General features: G+C 47.0%; 1 protein-coding gene across 1 annotated transcript in view; it reads right to left on the bottom strand.

Annotated features, from left to right (window-relative positions):
* OGFOD3 (2-oxoglutarate and iron dependent oxygenase domain containing 3) overlaps positions 1 to 21,626 on the bottom strand; it is a 484,427-nt gene that overhangs the window by 460,287 nt on the left and 2,514 nt on the right. Inside the window, exon 2 of the mRNA XM_063961071.1 lies at positions 13,348 to 13,562. Within this exon, the coding sequence (XP_063817141.1) occupies positions 13,348 to 13,562 (215 nt within the window). The remainder of the gene's footprint in view (positions 1 to 13,347; positions 13,563 to 21,626) is intronic.

Below are 21,626 nucleotides of genomic sequence, written 5' to 3'. Positions count from 1 at the left end.
GCGGTTGTAAACAATTCGCTCAAGGAGTTTGGAGGCAAAAGGGAGGAGAGAGATGGGTCGGTAGTTGGAGAGAGTGTGTGGATCAAGGATAGGTTTTTTAAGAATAGGGGAGATGAGTGCATGCTTGAAGGCAGAGAGGACAGTGCCTGGTGAGAGACTGAGGAGGTGGATAAGATGGGAACAGGAAGAAGCAGAGAGGTAGCGTAGGAGGCGGGAGGGGAAAGTGTCAAGTGGGGAGGTGGAGGTGGAGGGGTGAAGGATGAGGGCTATGACTTCCTCACCAGATGCATGGAAGAAAGTTGCCAGAGTTGGTAAAAGGGATGGGGAGGGGTGGTAGGGGAAAGGAGGTGGCTGGTTGCAGATGGTTTGGTTGGATGTGATGTTCTGACATATGAAGTAAATTTTGTATGTGAAGTAAGTGGCAAAGTCAAGAACGGAGAGTGAGGAGGGAGACGAGGTGGGGCTGGGTAGAGGAGGGAGTTGACAGTGGCAATGTGGTGACGGGGGTTTGAAAACTGGGAGATGAGGTTCTTGAAGTACGACTGTTTAACGAGTGAAAGGGAAGCACTGAAGGATGAGAGCATAAGTTTAAAATGGAGGAAGTCTGCCTTAGAGTGCGATTTTCTCCACTGACGCTCGGCAGTACATGAGCATTTTTGCAGATATTTGGTGCATTTGGTGTGCCAGGGTTGAGGTGTTGATCTGCGAAGGTGAATAGTGGTCGGTGGGGTGACAGAGTCAAGAGCAGGAGTAAGGGAAGCATTATATAGGGAAGTGGCTTGTTCAGGGCATGAGAGAGACAGAGGAAGAGAAGTGAGTCAAGCATGGAGGATAGAGAAGTGGTGTCGATAGCCCCAATGTTACTTTTAGTGATGGTAGCCTCAGGAGGTAGAGGAGATGGCGTAGCAGAGAGATAAGTTAAAGGAAAAACATGAACTGTTGAGGGTACTTGAGGGCCGAGGTTGAGAACCACTGATATAGTCCACCAAGCACTTTTTGCCACTTCAATCTGTTTTGAGAACCAAAAAGCAAATGTGATTCTTCGCCTCAGGTATTAAACGTCTATCGTCTTACAGATTGTAAACTTGTGAGAAGAACACTCTTTCCTCTCTGTTAGTAAATACTCAGTCTTGTTTTACTATTACGCTTCTTCCCAATATTAAAGAGCTACTGAATATTTTGGCACTATGTAAATAAAGGTTACTAGTAATAATTCTTATAAACAGGATATATTTCACCTTAACCAGACACCAGGATGCCAAAAGAGAGTAATAAGAGTGGAGAACGACAACGCGAAGATTCCGAACACAATTACTGTATTCAAAACACAATCAATCAAGACTAAAATTACTTAAACTGGGTACACACCTATACAATTGTCGGAATATGTCCTAATAAATGAGATTATCAATAAAAAATAATGATTTAGGTATTAAGACAGCAAGTAGCATGATAACTTTTTATGCAAATTATATATGTTTTTGGTTTTTTTAACATTTCTTTATTGAGTCATGAGTAAACAGATAATTGATCTGGTATAAATGCCAATTGTCCTGAAAAGATTTTAAATCGTACAGCAGAACATATGTTAACAGAAATAAAACAGTGGCAATGAATAATTATGTCTTGTTAGCGATGTCCATTCATTTCACCAATAATTACGTTATACCGACAGGAGCAATAAATTAGTCTCGTGGACGGACCTCCAGCATCAGCATAGGGAAACAGGTGGATCTTGTGCTGCCAATCTCGTTAAATGCCATGTGGTGTTTTTTAAGCTATGATGTATTTGTTGCCGTGTGGTAAGCGGGAGAGTAGATATATATGATTCCCATAATGTAAAGAAACGATCCACCTGCTTACCCCTATCCACTATTGCCTCCACCCAATCCATTCTGAACAGATGATATATTTTAGACAAAAATAATGGTATCTGCGGAGGTGTAGTGTCTATTCATCCCTGAAGAATTGTTTTCTTCCCCGCTGCGCTAAGAGCTATAAGTAGTTTTTTACACTCCATTGGCATCCTAAGATTTGGGTCAATAATGCCTAGAATTGCCCATTCTGGTGTAAAGGGAACATAGGTGATTAATTTGGCTTCAGCATATCGCCTAACGAGATGCCAAAAGTATTGTATGATTGGGCAAGCCCATAAACAGTGGTAAGTATCAGCTTCAGATTGATGGCATTTCGGGCAAGAATGGGAATCCGAGGTTCCCATATGAAAACGTCGCAGGGGGGATAAATACGTATTGTGATATATATTTTAAAATAACTCTGTATACATGCTAGCGGGAAGAACTTTGCGGGAGAACAGTAGGGCCCTTTCCATTAAAGGTATCGTCAACCTAGGAAAATGATTCAACCACATAGACATGCCTCCCGTAACAGTCGCATGGTCCAAGATTTTTCTCAGGAAAGTATAGTGGGAGGAAATAGCTTTACGTTGTGGGACTGGGTAGGATAAAAGACTGTCTAGAGAGTTATTCCAATCCGCAGTTGTAAAGTGCCTGAGCACATGATTTATGTAAAATCGCAATTGTACAAATGCCAAGGGGTGTGGGCTAACCATGGTAAACGTTGAGGATACCTCAGAAAAGGTCAGCATCCTCTGACCCTCCGTGGAGACCAAGGATCGAATAGAGTGCAACCCAGCCGACCCCCATACAGTAAAGGGGTGAGCAGCCATGCCGTCCAGAAATTCAGGGTTTTGGAGTAAGGGCAGATGCAGGGAGTGATAATGATTCAAATTAGCATGATGGCGCAGAATGTGCCATAGTTTTCTGGTGGTCCACAGGAGTGGGTTAGATTTAACAGAATCCGGAACCTCCTGGTCACGCTGATGGAGGAAACATGTCAGGTCAATGCCCTGTAGGAAATTCTGTTCCAGTGATGTGTTTGTGTAGACTGAACTTTTTTGTATCCAATCCCTCAAGTGACGTAGGAGAGCAGCGTGATTGCACACCTCAATATCAGGGAAATTGATCCCTCCATTTGATTTGGGTTGTGCCAACTTCCGCATCGCTATTCTAGCTCTGCCACCCCTCCAAACAAATCCCCCGATAAGCTTGTTGATGGATTGAATATCTGATTTTGTAAGCAGGACCGGAAGTGTTTGCAGTGGACAAAGTAGACGGGGAATGGCTACCATTTTAAGTAAGTTGGCCCTTCCCAAATAAGATAATGAGAGACGGTCCCACCCCTTTATGTCGGAAGATAAGGTAGATATAGCTTTACTAACATTTAGTCTGTATAAAGCATCTATGTTTTTTGGTATCAGTATTCCCAGATATGGAATGTACGCATCGGCCCAATGTAAAGGATATTCAGTAGTCCACCTAGTGCCAGTGGTAGTGCTGCATAGTAATAATGCCCTAGATTTGTCAACATTTATGCTAAACCCTGAAATAGAGCCGAACATATGTATTTTTTCGAGTATTTGGTGAAGGACCCGTTCTGGATTATTGATATAAAGGAGTATATCATCGGCAAAAGCAGATCATTTAATTTCCTGTGCACCAATTCTGATTCCCTGAAACGCTGTCCAATCTTGGAGTGTACGCTATAAAGGATCAAGTGCCAGATTAAACAAAAGAGGGGACAAGGGGCAGCCCTGACGAGTGCCCCTTTCTAGAAAAAAGCGCGGTCCTCGAATTCCATTTATAAGGAGAGAGGCAGAGGGTTTGTTGTATATATACCGGATATAGTCAATGAAAGTTGTGTCAAAACCCCTGTTTTCCAAAACTGTATATAAATGTGGCCATAACATCATGTCAAATGCTTTGTGAGCATCAAGACTTAAAAGCCTTTTCGAATCATCGTGGAAATGATGGGATGATACTACCGCTGCTATTGCTGTGCGGATAGCCTTGACTGCATGTCGGCCCTGTACAAACCCCATTTGAGTATCAGCGAGAATGTCTGGGAGAATCACTTGGAGCCTCGTCGCCATAATCTTTGCCGAAATCTTATAATCGACGTTGAGGAGACTAATAGCAAATTATATATGTAAACACGTTAAGGTTTATAATCATCGGGGAAGGGTGTGTAACATAATTTATGGTGTTTTGTCCAATAGTTATCAGAGCATACCTCAAAATTGTAATCTGTTGATTCCAATGATTACATGTGCTGATAAAACAGACATAGGGAGGCTGAAAAAAACCTTCCACCCACTGCAAATGAGTGCGGACTGTATGAAGAGATTCTGTCCCTCTTCATATCATTCCGCACTTGTCTGCAACAGGTGGCAGGGTTTTTGTCAATCAAAGTTGTTTTCTTGCATTATAGTAATTTTTTTGAAACAAGGTGGAGTTACACAGTGGGATTCAGTGTATTACACTGGTGGCTCTATCTGGCTGGTTGTGGTATGTATGTCGACATGGATATTATGTCAACATTGTGTTTTTTCACTATTTAAACACTAAGGGGGATATCCTATTAGCCCCGGTAAAAACATTGAGTTTTTTCACCAATTTTATTTTACAGGCTATCCAGATTGATCCCCTGTAAAAAAAATATACCCTTTCTCCCGAAAACACACAGGTTCAGTGAAACCTGTGTGTTTTCGGTAGAAACTGACCCGTTTTCGCACGAAAACAGGGCTGTTCCTGGGGATTTGGTTTCGCCTGCCTGAGGCAGGCGAAACCAAATCCCCGATGACTGGTAAAACCTGCAGCGTCCCCATCCTCCTACTGACGATGGGGATGCTGTGTGGCCACAGACTGGGGGAATACGCCGGGTGACTGCTGCTGCTGGGGAATCTGTGTACGGCTGCGTTGTCCAGATGACATGGGTGCTGTGTGGCCGCTGGCTGGGGGAAGCCGCCGGGTGACTGCTGCTGGGGATCTGCGTTCGGCGACGTTCCTGTGTGTCTCACGGGCAGTCGGCGGCGGCAAGCTGCACCGGGAGCTGTCAGGAGCCACCGCTTGTGCTTGCTTACCGGGGTAATAGGATAGCCCCCGGCGGGACAATTAGCCCCGGTAAATTACCGGGGCTAATTGGATATCCCCCTAACTGTACACTGACAGTGTTTTTTCCCCATGTAAACCTGAAATATAGCACTAAAATGTACTTTCAACCTGCTCAATGTAAAAATAGTAGGATTTTGGTATTTACCAGATAAATCCTTTTCTTTGAATCCACAGGGGGTACTGGAGTACTCTTGAGATATGGACGGTGCGATAGCAGGAATAGGCACATTTAAATATTTAAATGTGTAACCCTCCTTCCCCTCCATACTCCTCAGATGCCTCAGTGTTTTTTTGCTGAGCCGAACAGGAGTGAAAGAGAGAATGAACAATGGAGAATTACATATAACATTATAACATAACGGACAACTATAAAGTTGACACATAACGGACAACTGGAAGTTGACGCGACGATAACAATCACCTTAACATTTGAACAAGTCGGTGAGAATGGGTTACCATAAGATCTAATGAACTTACCACAAGCCAGGCTAAACTGCTCTTGGCGGGCGTCCAGTGCCCCCTGTGGATTCAAAGAAAAGGATTTATCTGGTAAGTATCAAAATCCTATTTTCTTTTTCATCCACTAGGGGTCACTGGAGTACTCTTGGGACGTACCAAAGTTTCCCCCTTGGGTGGGAGAGCTGTTTGTCACCTGTAACACTAGACGGCCAAAGCTAGATGCTGATGCCATAAACGTATCAAACTTGTAAAAGCGCACAAACGTGTGCACTGATGTCCATGTAGCCGCACAGCAAAGATGCGTCGTAGAAGCTCCACGACCTGCTGCCCGTGACGTTCCCACAGAACGTGTGGAATGTGCTGAGACAGATGCAGGTGGTTGTAGACTAGCATGAAAGTTAGCTTGACGAATTGTCTGGCCAAGGTCTGCTTGGAAGCTGGTCACCCTATTTTGACTGCAACAAACAATGTATCTGTTTGACGTACTGTTAATGGTCGGGCTACATAAACGCGAGTGCGTGTACCACATCCAATGTAGCTGGATTTCCTGAACCTTCTGAAAAAACAGGAACTACGATTGGCTGATTGATGTGAAAAGAAGATGCTACCTTTGGTAGGAAAGCGGAATTTGTCCGAAGTTCCGCTCAGTTATCATGAAACACCAGATACGGCCGCTTGCATGACAAGGCACTCAATTCTGAAACACGCCTTGCCGAAGCTAAGGCTAGAAAAAAAACTGTTTTCCAAGTTAGCAACTTAACATCCACTTGATTTAAGGGTTCAAAAATTGAAGTCTGCAAAAAAAAAAAAAAATCTAAAACAAGATTAAAGTCCCATGGCGCTGTAGGTGGTATAAGTGGAGGTTGAACTCTAAGGACACCTTGCAGGAAAGTGTGAACTGTTGGCAAAAGAGCCCAAATGCCTTTGGACAAGACAAAAACCTGCACTTTTAATGTAGCTAAAGGTAGACCTCCATCTAATCCCGCCTGTAAAAATGGCAAAAGACTGGATAACTTGAAAGATGATGTCGGAAACTTCCGAGCTTCACACCAACCAATCTAAGTTCGCCAAATCGTGCTATAATGAGCTGCTGTAACTGACTTCCTAGCAAGTAACATGGTTGGTATAACCAACTGTGGAATGCCCTCTCGTCTTAAGAGAGCAGTTTCAACAGCCACCCCGACAAACGCAGCAGCGCTAAATCGGGGTAAAGGAACGGACCCTGTTGTAATAGGTCTGGACGTAGCGGAAGCGGCCATGGCTCGTCTGCAAGTAGACCTCGCGAGATCCGAGCACCACGCTCTCCGAGGCCAATGAGCCGCCATTAGTATGACGGTCGTGGACTCTCTTTTGATCTGCTTTAGCAACCGAGGAAGCAGCAGTCCCTGACGAAGCACGGCACTATTGAGCCGAGTGAAACGTGTTGGACCACGCCCCCTACTCGTCTCAGATCCGGAGATCCTGATCCCGTGGAAGACGCCGGCCAAAACCCCACTGAGATCGGCAATACAGGCGCCTGTAATCACATCGCGGCTCCGGGGACAGAGACGCTGACAGCCCACTAACGCTCGAGGAAAAAACCACACAACCCCATACGGGGTGAAGATATGTAAGTCCTTATATTCACTACAGGCCGCCGAACTTGGAGCCTCACAAGGCCATTGATATTAACTGGACTCAGAATGAAATATTGACTGTGGACAGTTTTTAAAAACAACCAAAGCATTTACGCAACAGACTCATTATAGGGATAGTAGAGGATCGATCTCCGTTCAATGCAAACTTTAAATATTTATTGTGGATTGTTTGAAACCATTTGCTATTAACTGTGGATTGTTTGAATTCATTTGATATTATTGTATCTTAATTGTAACCATTTAACCAGTCATTGGGTGTGTTGCCAGCACACTAAAAATTACTAATCAGGATTTCTCACACCATCCTTCTTCACTACACACTAACCCCGATTTCTGTTCACCCAATTAACATATATCCAAGGAAACTGTCCATTATCCAGTATTTATGCAGTTATTCATTTATTTATTAATCTGTTTGTAACAAAATAAATTATATATATATATATATATATATATATATATATATATATATATATATATATATATATGCACATTATTATATATATAAGAGCACACGTTTATTTGAATTAAGTCCTGGGCCAGTATTTACTAAAAATCCGAGTTTGGCCGATTTGTGTTTTTTTTTCTAAGTCCCAATCCGGGAATTCACTAAGCAGAAAACTCGGCAGTGTCTGGTCTATTCGTAATGGTTTGATTGGCAAAGTTCTGAAATACGAATGAATAGACCATCGGTCAAACGCGGCTGTTATTTCATACAATACGGGCATTCACTATTCATTCGTATTTGGGTGTTAGTCTCTGAGTGCTCAAGTGCGGGTCTATTTTTTTTCGATTCGTTAAAAAAAAGCAGCAAAAAAATAGACCTGCTTTTTCCAGTCGAGTTTGGATAACCATGCACGGATCAGTGAGATCTGTGCATGGTTATCTATGGGAAAGGGTCTGTTTAGTGTAAAAACAGGAAAAAAAATTGCGTGGGGTCCCCCCTCCTAAGCACAACCAGCCTCGGGCTCTTTGAGCCGGTCCTGGTTGAAAAAATATGGGGAAAAATTGACAGGGGTTCCCCCATATTTGATCAACCAGCACCGGGCTCTGCGCCTGGTCCTGGTGCAAAAAATACGGGGGACAAAAAGCGTAGGGGTCCCCCGTATTTTTTGAACCAGCACCGGGCTCCACTAGTCAGAGAGATAATGCCACAGCCGGGGGACACTTTTATATAGGTCCCTGCGGCCCTGGCATTAAATCACTAACTAGTCACCCCTGGCCGGGGTACCCTGGAGGAGTGGGGACCCCTTAAATCAAGGGGTCCCACCCTCCAGCCACCCAAGGGCCAGGGGTGAAGCCCAAAGCTGTCCCCCCCCATCCATGGGCTGCGGATGGGGGGCTGATAGCCAAGTGTAAAATAAAAGAATATTGTTTTTTGCACAAGAACTACAAGTCCCTGCAAGCCTCCCCCGCAAGCTGGTACTTGGAGAACCACAAGTACCAGCATGCGGGGGTTAAACGGGCCCGCTGGTACCTATAGTTCTTCTGCAAAAAAAAATACCCAAATAAAAACAGGACACACACACCTTGAAAGTACAACTTTATTACATACATTCCGACACACACATACTTACGTATGTTCACATACCGATTCGGCCCACGTCTCGACGGCGATTCCAGGGTACCTGAAAATAAAATTATACTCACCTAAATCCTGTGTGTCGTGTCCTTTTGTAATAATCCACGTACTTGGCAAAACAAAAAAACGGAAACCCGACCACGCACTGAAAGGGGTCCCATGTTTACACATGGGACCCCTTTCCTCGACTGCCAGGACCCCCCCTGACTCCTGTCAAAGAGGGTCCCTTCAGCCAATCAGGGAGCGCCACGTCGTGGCACTCTCCTGATTGGCTGTGTGCTCCTGTAGTGTCTGTGAGGCAGCACACGGCAGAGATACAATGTAGCGCCTATGCGCTCCATTGTAGCCAATGGTGGGAACTTTGCGGTCAGCGGTTGACCGAAAGTAACCTCGCCGCTGACCGATGTGAACATAGGTAAGTATGTGTGTGTCGGAATGTATGTAATAAAGTTGTACTTTCAAGGTGTGTGTGTCCTGTTTTTATTTGGGTATTTTTTTTGCAGAAGAACTATAGGTACCAGCGGGCCCGTTTAACCCCCGAATGCTGGTACTTGTTGTTCTCCAAGTACCAGCTTGCGGGGGAGGCTTGCAGGGACTTGTAGTTCTTGTGCAAAAAACAATATTCTTTTATTTTACACTTGGCTATCACCCCCCATCCGCAGCCCATGGATGGGGGGGGGACAGCCTCGGGCTTCACCCCTGGCCCTTGGGTGGCTGGAGGGGGGGGACCCCTTGATTTAAGGGGTCCCCATTCCTCCAGGGTACCCCGGCCAGGGGTGACTAGTTAGTGATTTAATGCCAGGGCCGCAGGGACCTTTATAAAAGTGTCCGCCGGCTGTGGCATTATCTATCTGACTAGTGGAGCCCGGTGCTGGTTCAAAAAATACGGGGGACCCCTACGCTTTTTGTCCCCCGTATTTTTTGCACCAGGACCAGGTGCAGAGCCCGGTGCTGGTTAATCAAATATGGGGGAACCCCTGTCAATTTTTCCCCCATATTTTTTCAACCAGGACCGGCTCAAAGAGCCCGAGGCTGGTTATGCTTAGGAGGGGGGACCCCACGCAATTTTTTCCAGATTCTTAAACACTTTAAAAACCTTTTTAAGGTACACAATAAAGCCCTGCACAGATCTCACAGATCCGGCCGGGATTCCTTGCGTTTTGTCAGGCAGTGTTTTACTCATCACTCCCGTAAAACACTGCCTGATATTACGAATCACATCGACATCGGAAAATACGAATTGTGAAAAGTCGGCAGCTTAGTGAATGACCGTATCAGGATTCAAAAAGTTGCAGTAAAATGCACCCGATACCATTCGAGTTCAAACACCCGTCAAAACGGCCAAAACACGAATCTTTGTAAATATACCCCCTGGAGTGCCGCTTCATTGTGCTTGTATCTTCAACCTGCAAAGTTGATTTAGAGGGCACCGGGCAAGCTGACAGTGATGTTTATTTCATGAGTGCCGAATACAAATACTATTTATATATATATATATATATATATATATATATATATATATATATATATATATATATATATACATATACACACACACACACACACACACACACACACACACACACAATCATATTCCCATTTTTTCCACTCTTCAATTTTAACCTTAATTTATATTAATACCATCCAGTAGCGCCGGAGGTTTCTTTTGTTCTAGACACTGCCAAAACAAGAAATATCTGAAAATATTTTTACATCGTGACCTAGGCCACACGGATATTTTTCCCATACACACATCATTTATTTCAGGGAGTGCAGACCACACCCCCAGCTGCATACAACATCTGTATTCGTTGCTTGACTCAGCCTCGGCATGCCAAGACCGCAACCAAAGCGCATGGCGGCCCGCAACTATAGAGGCAGAACAATCGAGAACTAACTCTTGCGACATTCAGAGATGCCATACGCAAATACTGTGGCGATTCACAAATGTAAGTGGTTAGCAGTATAAGCTGGTCTGAGAAAAGACCCTGTTGTGGGTCTAACCTGAACTGTATGGACTATGCAACTACAGCCGTGTTAACCCAACCCCCAACTAAAGCAGGTCTAAGCAACATTGTGCATCTATATAAATGGATTTTAGCAAGTCCTCCAGCTTACGCTCTGACGGCTCTAAGCGTTGTTGCAGCTGGGACTGGAATAGGTAACTTCTTTGAAAGGGTTGACACTGAAGAACCCCTGTGGTATTTTCCATTTATGTCAGAACCTGTGGGAAAGGGTAGGTAGACAAAAATGGCCTAGGCACAGTAAATCGTTTATCTGTTTCGTGAAGAAGAAAAACACACAGTCACCCTTTTGCCCTTAGCAAATTAAACTTCACTTTGTGAAATATTAGGTCTGGCATTGAATTGGCAGATATGGCTGCTCAGATGGAATTATCCTGAAATCAGACCTAGCTGCCTTATGTTCTAACCATGGAGCGGACAGCTCTGACAGCAAAGTAGCCCTTACATATGCCATTATCGGCCAAGGGGGAACAGCCAGGGGTCCATATTGGACACGTATTTGCAAAACACACTGTCACGTAACCCATTATAACGGTTATTGGAGACAAGCTGCTGTATGAACTAGCTACTCCAGTCATTATACCCCCTCCCGCTGTACACCTTGCACCCGTGTCCAGTGACGGGCGCCCAACTTCTTGCTCTTACTGCTGCCGAAAGCCGCTGAGCAGGGGAGCAGTGCAGCGTGATGGCGCCCAACGGCAACAGTGTGATCTGACCGCCGCTGGGAGCCGCACTGCGGGGAGCGGGCGAGGCGGTCCTGTAGTATGGAGCGTGACAGTGCCGCCGGGAGCCGCCCTGCTGGGGTCTGACCACTGCTGGGACAGGAAGCGGGGGAGCAGTGCAGCGTGATGGTGGCCAGCGGTGGCAGAGTGATCTGACCGCGGCTGGGAGCGGGGTGCAGATACAATCACATGTAAAGATAAATGTTTCCCCATGCGTGGTGGGCGGTAGAAGGAGCTGACCGCGCCACTAGCCACAGCAACCACACCGGCCCAACGGAACGGCTGACCGCCCGCTCGTTAACTTTGTGTAATGTGGAGGCTCCGACAGGGCTTTTCTCTAAGCTCTGTCCAGCTCCTGCAGCCATGACTGAGTCAGCTAACGCTGATGAAGGTCTATGGCGAGGCTCCTCTGTCCAAGCACCGACAAGCCTTTGCTGCACAACAGCAGCACACATTCCCGGACCCACGCTTCTTAATAAGATGGGAAGGGAGTGTGATTGAAAAAAGAAAAAAATCTTTATAAAAATAAAAAGTAAACCCTGGAATGACTCCAGGATGCGACCTTTCCTGGTGAAGGCACAAAAAACACTGAGGCATCTGGGGAGTATGGAGGGGAAGGTGGGTTACACATTTAAATATTTAAATGTGCCTATCCCTGTTATCGCACCGTCCATATTCCAAGAGTACTCCAGTGACCCCTAGTGGATGAAAAAGAAAAGTACCATGTTAAACTTGTGTATGTTGGAATAATGTCCATGCCGACATGACGACTGTGTCCCATTTAGCCAATAGAGTCAGGACTGAGAAGAGCGCGCAGGTCTACTCTCAGAGCTCATCGGAGACACTTTACTGACCTGCGAGACTAGATCTGTCCAGCTTCACTGAATAGAGGCTCTGATGTACCGCAGGCAAATCATATCTACTACTGTTATCATCTGAGTCTGAAGGGCCACTACACTGCAGTGATGCTTCAAGAAATGACTACAATACAGTGGCCGGGATTCACATCTTCTGTCCCCCACCTCCCGCCCCCATTGCGACCGCCGGCAGTATTCAAATGTTACTGCCGATGGGTGCGAGATCCGCATTTCAGCTTACCACCCCCAGGGGTGTTGAGCTGAAATGCACGAAAAGTGACCCGTTAGGACGCCCAAACAGGACCTTTCACGATCGCGCCCATGTCTTTAGTCGGGTTTAGCTGCTTTACGCGGCTAAGCCCGTCTCTTATGGGCGCGATCAGCGCGATAACGGGGGTCATTAGAATATCGCCCCGCGATCTCCCGTCACTGTAGACTGGAGATCGAGTGAAATAAAACATTTGAATCCCGTCCAATGTGTCAATCATCTGCTTGTTCCAGCTGCAACTGTCTACAACAGATAATTTCACTTTTGTATCAATTCATTACATTGGTCAACTGCACCTTAAAGAGCAATGTTCTACAGAAGTTATACTGGAAGGAAAAGGTGCCCCACTACAAGTATAGGGACAAAATCTGAAGTATAGGGACAAAATCTGACCTCTGGGCCATGAGCTGGCAAGAAGAAAAAGGCTGTACATATATCCGCAAAACACGGAGCGCCCGGTAAAATGTTACCTCTCCACTCCTTTATTTAATTGAAATAATCCTTACACATAAAACTAAATCTTGTGTTGTGCAAACACCATTTCTTTAGTCACTTTTAAAAAAAGCACTGCTATTACAAAAATGTATTACTGACAACAGTTGTGATTGTGGAACTATTATATTAAATTATCAATAGTCTACGACAGAGGTTCCTAAACTCCGCCATTGCAGTCCAGGCTTTAAGGATATCCATGATTTGGCACAAGTCAATTTGATTTAACCACCTGGGCTCAAGAATGGATATCTTTAAAACCTGGATTGTAATGGCAGGAAACTCTGTCCTACGATGTATCCTAGACAGGCGAGAACCTCATTTCACCATTACCTGTAAACATCTTGTGGTTATTGTAATCCTGTGAGCAAGGCACTGGGTAAAACCTGTGTTGCAGGGTTTCCCGCTGCGCAGCTAGGACCTCCATCACGTCGCCACTGGGATAGAGCCATAGAAGGAATATGACAGCGATTGCCATAATGACGGAGAGAACACCCCATACCAAGAGACTTCTCCATGATATTTCCCGAGTTCCTCTTTTCTTAAAACTGCACAGTAGAAAAGACAAAGAACACAATGATGGACAGGACAATTGCATCACCCCACACCCTACTCAGAAGAACATACAGTACTACATGGTCTGGTTTTAAAAGGTTTAATTTTCCAACCTATACATCTACATCCAGTTTTCTGTGCCAAAGACCACATTTATTTTTAAAGGCTTGTATAAACCTAATCTGTGTGATCAAGCATCTGATGGTGCTGTAACCCATAACAACCAATGTTTCACTTCACTTTCTAGAAAAAATAAGAATTTACTCACCGGTAATTCTATTTCTCGTAGTCCGTAGTGGATGCTGGGAACTCCGAAAGGACCATGGGGAATAGCGGGCTCCGAAGGAGGCTGGGCACTCTAGAAAGATTTAGGACTACCTGGTGTGCACTGGCTCCTCCCACTATGACCCTCCTCCAAGCCTCAGTTAGGACACTGTGCCCGGACGAGCGTACACAATAAGGAAGGATTTTGAATCCCGGGTAAGACTCATACTAGCCACACCAATCACACCGTACAACTCGTGATATGAATCCCAGTTAACAGTATGAAACAACTGAGCCTCTCAACAGATGGCTCAACAATAACCCGATTTAGTTAACAATAACTATGTACAAGTATTGCAGATAAACCGCACTTGGGATGGGCGCCCAGCATCCACTACGGACTACGAGAAATAGAATTACCGGTGAGTAAACTCTTATTTTCTCTAACGTCCTAGTGGATGCTGGGAACTCCGAAAGGACCATGGGGATTATACCAAAGCTCCCAAACGGGCGGGAGAGTGCGGATGACTCTGCAGCACCGAATGAGAGAACTCCAGGTCCTCCTCAGCCAGGGTATCAAATTTGTAGAATTTTGCAAACGTGTTTGCCCCTGACCAAGTAGCTGCTCGGCAAAGTTGTAAAGCCGAGACCCCTCGGGCAGCCGCCCAAGATGAGCCCACTTTCCTTGTGGAATGGGCTTTTACAGATTTTGGCTGTGGCAGGCCTGCCACAGAATGTGCAAGCTGAATTGTACTACAAATCCAACGAGCAATAGTCTGCTTAGAAGCAGGAGCACCCAGCTTGTTGGGTGCATACAGGATAAACAGCGAGTCAGATTTTCTGACTCCAGCCGTCCTGGAAACATATTTTCAGGGCCCTGACAACGTCTAGCAACTTGGAGTCCTCCAAGTCCCTAGTAGCCGCAGGCACCACAATAGGCTGGTTCAGGTGAAACGCTGACACCACCTTTGGGAGAAATTGGGGACGAGTCCTCAATTCTGCCCTATCCATATGGAAAATCAGATAAGGGCTTTTACATGATAAAGCCGCCAATTCTGACACACGCCTGGCTGAAGCCAAAGCTAATAACATGACCACTTTCCACGTGAGATATTTCAGATCCACGGTTTTTAGTGGCTCAAACCAATGTGATTTTAAGAAACTCAACATCACGTTGAGATCCCAAGGTGCCACAGGAGGCACAAATGGGGGCTGAATATGCAGCACTCCTTTCACAAATGTCTGAACTTCAGGTACTGAAGCTAGTTCTTTTTGAAAGAAAATCGACAGAGCCGAGATCTGTACTTTAATGGAGCCTAGTTTTAGGCCCATATTAACTCCTGCTTGCAGGAAATGCAGAAATCGACCTAGTTGAAATTCCTCTGTTGGGGCCTTTTCGGCCTCACACCATGCAACATACTTCCGCCATATGCGGTGATAATGATTTGCTGTAACCTCTTTTCTAGCTTTAATAAGCGTAGGAATGACTTCCTCCGGAATGCCCTTTTCCTTCAGGATCCGGCGTTCAACCGCCATGCCGTCAAACGCAGCCGCGGTAAGTCTTGGAACAGACAGGGCCCCTGCTGTAGCAGGTCTTGTCTGAGCGGCAGAGACCACGGGTCCTCTGAGATCATCTCTTGAAGTTCCGGGTACCACGCTCTTCTTGGCCAATCCGGAACCACGAGAATTGTGTTTACACCTCGCTTTCTTATTATTCTCAATACCTTTGGTATGAGAGGTAGAGGATGGAACACATAAACTGACTGGTACACCCACGGTGTCACTAGAGCGTCCACAGCTATCGCCTGAGGGTCTCTTGACCTGGCGCAATACCTCTCTAGTTTTTTGTTTAGGCGGGACGCCATCATGTCCACCTGTGGACGACCCCACTGATTTACAATCATTTGGAAGACTTCTGGATGAAGTCCCCACTCTCCCGGGTGGAGGTCGTGCCTGCTGAGAAAGTCTGCTTCCCAGTTGTCCACTCCCGGGATGAACACTGCTGACAGTGCTAGTACATGATTTTCCGCCCATCGGAGAATCCTTGTGGCTTCTGCCATTGCCATCCTGCTTCTTGTGCCGCCCTGTCGATTCACATGGGCGACTGCCGTGATGTTGTCTGACTGGATCAGCACCGGCTGGTGTAGGAGCAGGGATTTTGCTTGACTTAGGGCATTGTAAATGGCCCTTAGTTCCAGAATATTTATGTGAAGGGAAGTCTCCTGACTTGACCATAGTCCTTGGAAGTTTCTTCCCTTTGTGACTGCCCCCCAGCCTCGTAGGCTGGCATCCGTGGTCACCAGGACTCAGTCCTGTATGCCGAATCTGCGGCCCTCCAAAAGATGAGCACTCTGCAGCCACCACAGAAGAGACACCCTGGTTCTTGGGGACAGGGTTATCAAGTGATGCATCTGAAGATGCGATCCGGACCACTTGTCCAACAGGTCCCACTGAAAAATCCTGGCATGGAACCTGCCGAATGGAATTGCTTCGTTCCATCTTGAACTTGAATTTTTTTATGTATATGTTCAAGGATTTCAAATTTAAAATGGGTCTCACCGAACCGTCCGGTTTCGGCACCACAAATAGTGTGGAATAGTAACCCCGGCCTTGTTGAAGTAGGGGTACCTTGATTATCACCTGCTGGGAATACAGCTTGTAAATCGCTGCTAGCACCGCCTCCCTGTCTGAGGGAGCAATCTGCAAGGCAGATTTTAGGAACCGGTGGGGTGGAGCCGCCTCGAATTCTAGCTTGTACCCCTGAGATACTATTTGAAGGATCCAGGGATCCATCTGTGAGCGAGCCCACTGATCGCTGAAATTCATGAGGCGGGCCCCCACCGTACCTGGCTCCGCCTGTGGAGCCCCACCGTCATGCGGCGGACTTGGAAGAGGAAGCGGGGGAGGACTTTTGCTCCTGGGAACCTGCTGTTTGTTGCAGCCTTTTTCCCCTACCTCTGCCTCTAGAGAGAAAAGACCCTCCTTTTCCCCGCTTGTTTTTCTGGGTCCGAAAAGACTGAACCTGATAAAATGGCGCCTTCTTAGGCTGTGAGGGGACATGGGGTAAAAATGCTGACTTCCCAGACGTTGCTGTGGAAACTAGGTCGGAGAGACCATCCCCAAATAATTCCTCCCCCTTATAAGGCAAAACTTCCATGTGCCTTTTGGAATCTGCATCTCCAGTCCACTGGCGAGTCCATAAGTATCTCCTAGCAGAGATGGACAATGCACTTATTTTAGATGCCAGTCGGCAGACTTCCCTCTGTGCATCTCTCATATATAAGACTGAGTCTTTGATATGGTCAATTGTCAGCAGAATCGTGTCTCTGTCTAGTGTGTCAATATTTTCTGACAGTTTATCCGACCACGCAGCGGCAGCACTGCACATCCATGCTGACGCAATAGCTGGTCTAAGTATAATGCCTGAGTGTGTATATACAGACTTCAGGATCGCCTCCTGCTTTCTATCAGCAGGTTCCTTAAGGGCGGCCGTATCCTGAGACGGTAGTGCCACCTTTTTAGACAAACGTGTGAGCGCTTTATCCACCCTAGGGGGTGTTTCCCAACGTGACCTATCCTCTGGCGGGAAAGGGAACGCCATTAGTACCTTCTTAGGAACTACCAATTTCTTATCAGGGGAAGCCCACGCTTCTTCACACACTTCATTTAATTCATCTGACGGGGGAAAAACTACAGGTAGTTTTTTCTCCCCAAACATAATACCCTTTTTTGTGGTACCTGGATGTAAATCAGAGATATTTAACACCTCTTTCATTGCCTCAATCATGCAGTGAATGGCCTTAATGGGCATTAAATTTGACTCCTCGTCGTCGACACTGGTGTCAGTATCCGTGTCGACATCTACTTGTGCCATCTGAGATAGCGGGCGTTTCAGAGCCCCTGATGACTTTTGAGACACCTGGACAGGCACGAGCTGAGAACTCGGCTGTCCCGCAGTCGGCATGTCGTCAAATTTCTTATGTAATGAGTCTATACGTGCACTCATTTCTTTCCATAAGCACATCCACTCAGGTGTCTGCCCCCCAGGGGGTGACATCCCTTCTAAAGGCATCTGCTCCGCCTCCACCTCATTATCCTCATCAAACATGTCGACACAGCCGTACCGACACACTCCACACACACAGGGAATGCTCAATATAGAGGACAGGACCCACAAAGGCCCTTTGGGGGGACAGAGTGAGAGTATGCCAGCACACACCAGAGCGCTATATAAGGCAGGGACTAACTGAGTTATGTCCCTTATAGCTGCTTTTTAATATAAACTATATACTGCGCCAAATTAAATGCCCCCCCTCTCTCTTTTTTACCCTTTTCTGTAGAGTAGTCTGCAGGGGAGAGCCAGGGAGCTTCCTTCCAGCGGAACTGTGAGGGAAAAATGGCGCCCAGTGTGCTGAGGGAGATAGCTCCGCACCTTTTCCGCGGCCTATTCTCCCGATTTTTAAGGAATCTGGCAGGGTTATTTACCTCATATATAGCCCCTGGGGCTATATATTGAGGTATTTTTGCCAGCCAAGGTGTTTTTATTGCTGCCTCAGGGCGCCCCCCCCCAGCGCCCTGCACCCTCAGTGACCGGAGTGTGAAGTGTGAGAGGAGCAATGGCGCACAGCTGCAGTGCTGTGCGCTACCTTGGTGAAGACTGATGTCTTCATGCCGCCGATTTTCCGGACCATCTTCTTGCTTCTGGCTCTGTAAGGGGGACGGCGGCGCGGCTCCTGGACCGAACATCAAGGCTGGGCCTGCGGTCGATCCCTCTGGAGCTAATGGTGTCCAGTAGCCTAAGAAGCCCAATCCGGCTGCAAGCAGGCGAGTTCGCTTCTTCTCCCCTTAGTCCCTCGCTGCAGTGAGCCTGTTGCCAGCAGGTCTCACTGAAAATAATAAACCTAAGACTATCTTTCTTCTAAGAGCTCAGGAGAGCCCCTAGTGTGCATCCAACCTCGGCCGGGCACAAAATCTAACTGAGGCTTGGAGGAGGGTCATAGTGGGAGGAGCCAGTGCACACCAGGTAGTCCTAAATCTTTCTAGAGTGCCCAGCTTCCTTCGGAGCCCGCTATTCCCCATGGTCCTTTCGGAGTTCCCAGCATCCACTAGGACGTTAGAGAAATGAGAGTTACTGGGAGATTTATTAAACCTTCCAAAGAGAACATGAGGAGGTATTGCCCATAGCACTCTATCAGATTCTAAAAATCATTTATCTAATATATTCTACATAATGATCACTAGAATCTGATGGTTGCTATGGGCAACACCTATACTTGTTCTCCTAAGTGTTCTGGGACATTCCATTTCCCCATATTTACTGTTATATCGTCCTTTTATTGCCTGTCCCAACATTGGGGGTAATTCGGGGTTGATCGTAGATGTGGTCTACGATCATTTACTCTGACATGCGAGGGGAAGCCCAGCACAGGGTTAGTCCACCCCGCATGCCAGGCCCTACCCCCCTCCTACTGGCCATGTCCCGGGATGCAGCGGATGCGTGTGACGCCCACCAAACAGCACGGACATGCCTCTGTTGTCCGGATACGCCTCCGTTGTCTGGACCGCGCCCCGCCAAAGGCGTTTTAACGCTGTTGGCACGCCCCCTCCCGCACCGCCTCTGCCTGCCAATCAGGCAGAGGCGATCGCAGCCCAGAGATGCTGATAGCATCTCACTGGGCTCTCGGGGTGCGCATGCGCAGTGCGGCCGCTGCGCGTGTGCTCTCCACAGAAAAATTCAGACTGCGACCGCTGCCGCCATCCAGTCTGAATTACCCCCATTATCCCTTTTTCCCATTCCTACTCCCAACATTTACTGTTATCACCTGCAATAACCGCATATCACCCACATTTATTAACCTCCCCCTCTCATTCCCCATACCTACATGTACTGTTCTCTATTCCTTATATTTTGTACTTCCCTCATTAACGTTATATTCTAATTCCATTTCCAAGCACCCACATTTACCATTATTTCCTCCAACCATTCCCTGTGCCTTTCTCTCTTTCTCTCACGGTATGTCCTTCACAATTATATTCGCCATCTCTCACTCCGTCCCAATATTTAGTGTTATTTCCTCCCATTTCCCATCTCCCCCAAGATTCGGTATGCTATACTGATGGACAGGATGCTGGCGGTCAGAATACCGATATCAGCATCCCGACAGCCCCTCAGAGTACCCATACCCTCCCCTGGCCCCCTACTCTAAACCTAACCCTCCCTTGTGGGTGTCTAACCCTAACCCTCCCCAGAGGTTACTGACTCTAACCCTCCCTTCCCGCTGCCTAAGCCTAACCCCCCCTCCCCAGTACCCAACCATCCCCTTCCCATCCCTACACCCTAACCCCCCTTCTAAAGCTTAAACCTAACCCCAACCCCCCAGCAGCAGGAAACGAGTGCGTCCTGCTAAAAGAACATCAGGATTCCAGGCATCAGTACTTTGACACCAGGATCTGGAGCACCACCGGGATTTTGATGCCGGCTATGCCGCTTTTGGGATTCCGGCATCTGTATTTCAACCACTGGGATCCCATCCGGCGGCATTTTAACTACATCCCCACCCCCATTTACTATCGCCTCTTCCCATTTCCTATATCTCACACTTACTAGTATCTTCTAATACCATTCCCTATCCCGGGTGTCCCCATAGTTACAGTTCTCTTTTCCTACCATTCCCTGTCCTTACATTTACATCATTGCCATTGGTGTTATCTCCACTGCCCATTTCCTGACCCCCACATTTACTGTTACGGTCTCACATTCCAAATGCCTGCATCTACAGTTCTCTCCTCCTCTCATTCCCTGTGTCTATATTTACTATCACCTCCACTCCCCCCCCCCCACACACACATTTATACCCCTTTCACATCGCAAAGGCGGGTCGTACCCAGGAATTGTACACAGAAGCCTCACGAGTGTGACCCGCCATGAGACCTCTTTCAGACTGGAAACTCCACCGGCAACATGCCGGGTTGGGTTGCCATCAGGGGTGGCTCTAACATAATCGGGGGCGGGTGCAGAGGCGGCAATTGGAGATGAGATCATCTCCACACCGCCTCCTCAATAGTGTGAATCGGTCCCGGATCACATCGACCTGGGTTACCCATTCACACCGCACCTGACACGGTAGTAACTCAGAAATAACCCTGCTTTATTCCCGGGTTGAAATACCGTGTCAGTCAAGAAGGGAAATACAAACATATCCCTTTCACACCGCACCTCGACCTGGCAATATTATTTGTGTGGTGTGAAAGAGGTATTACTGATATCTCCTCCCACTGGCGTTTCTATAATGGGTGCAATGTGTGCGGTCCAGGGGGGGGGGGGGGCCACACCGCACACATTGCACCCATTTAAATACTTACCTAAATGGAGTCCAGCGGCGGACGCAGCGTCCACGGCGGAAATCGCCACCAAAATGGCCGCTGCGCATGCGCAGTAGCCAAATTGGTCTCCGGATCATGGCGGGCGCCATGTTTCCGGAGACCTACACATGCGCAGTAGACTCCGGCACATTGCCGAAGTCTACAGCGCCGTTCAGAGGAGGGGGCCCACCCGGAGGTGCACACGGGCCCCCTCCTCTGTAGAAACGCCCCTGTCTCCTCCTCATGGCCTACCCCTCATTGGGGTCTATGTACTAAGAGAAAGAGATAAAATGGGAGCAGAACTGATATCTCCCACTAGCATTCCCTACATTACTGGATCCCAAACAGCATGGATTCACTGGGGGGAGATCATGTCAAACAAATCTTATTGACTTTTTTGATTGTGTGACTAAAGTGATGGATAAAGGTGG

The sequence above is a fragment of the Pseudophryne corroboree genome, chromosome 3, assembly GCF_028390025.1.
Source record: "Pseudophryne corroboree isolate aPseCor3 chromosome 3, aPseCor3.hap2, whole genome shotgun sequence".
Classification (NCBI taxonomy): Eukaryota; Metazoa; Chordata; class Amphibia; order Anura; family Myobatrachidae; genus Pseudophryne; species Pseudophryne corroboree.
This window is presented reverse-complemented; position numbering and strand designations above follow the sequence as displayed.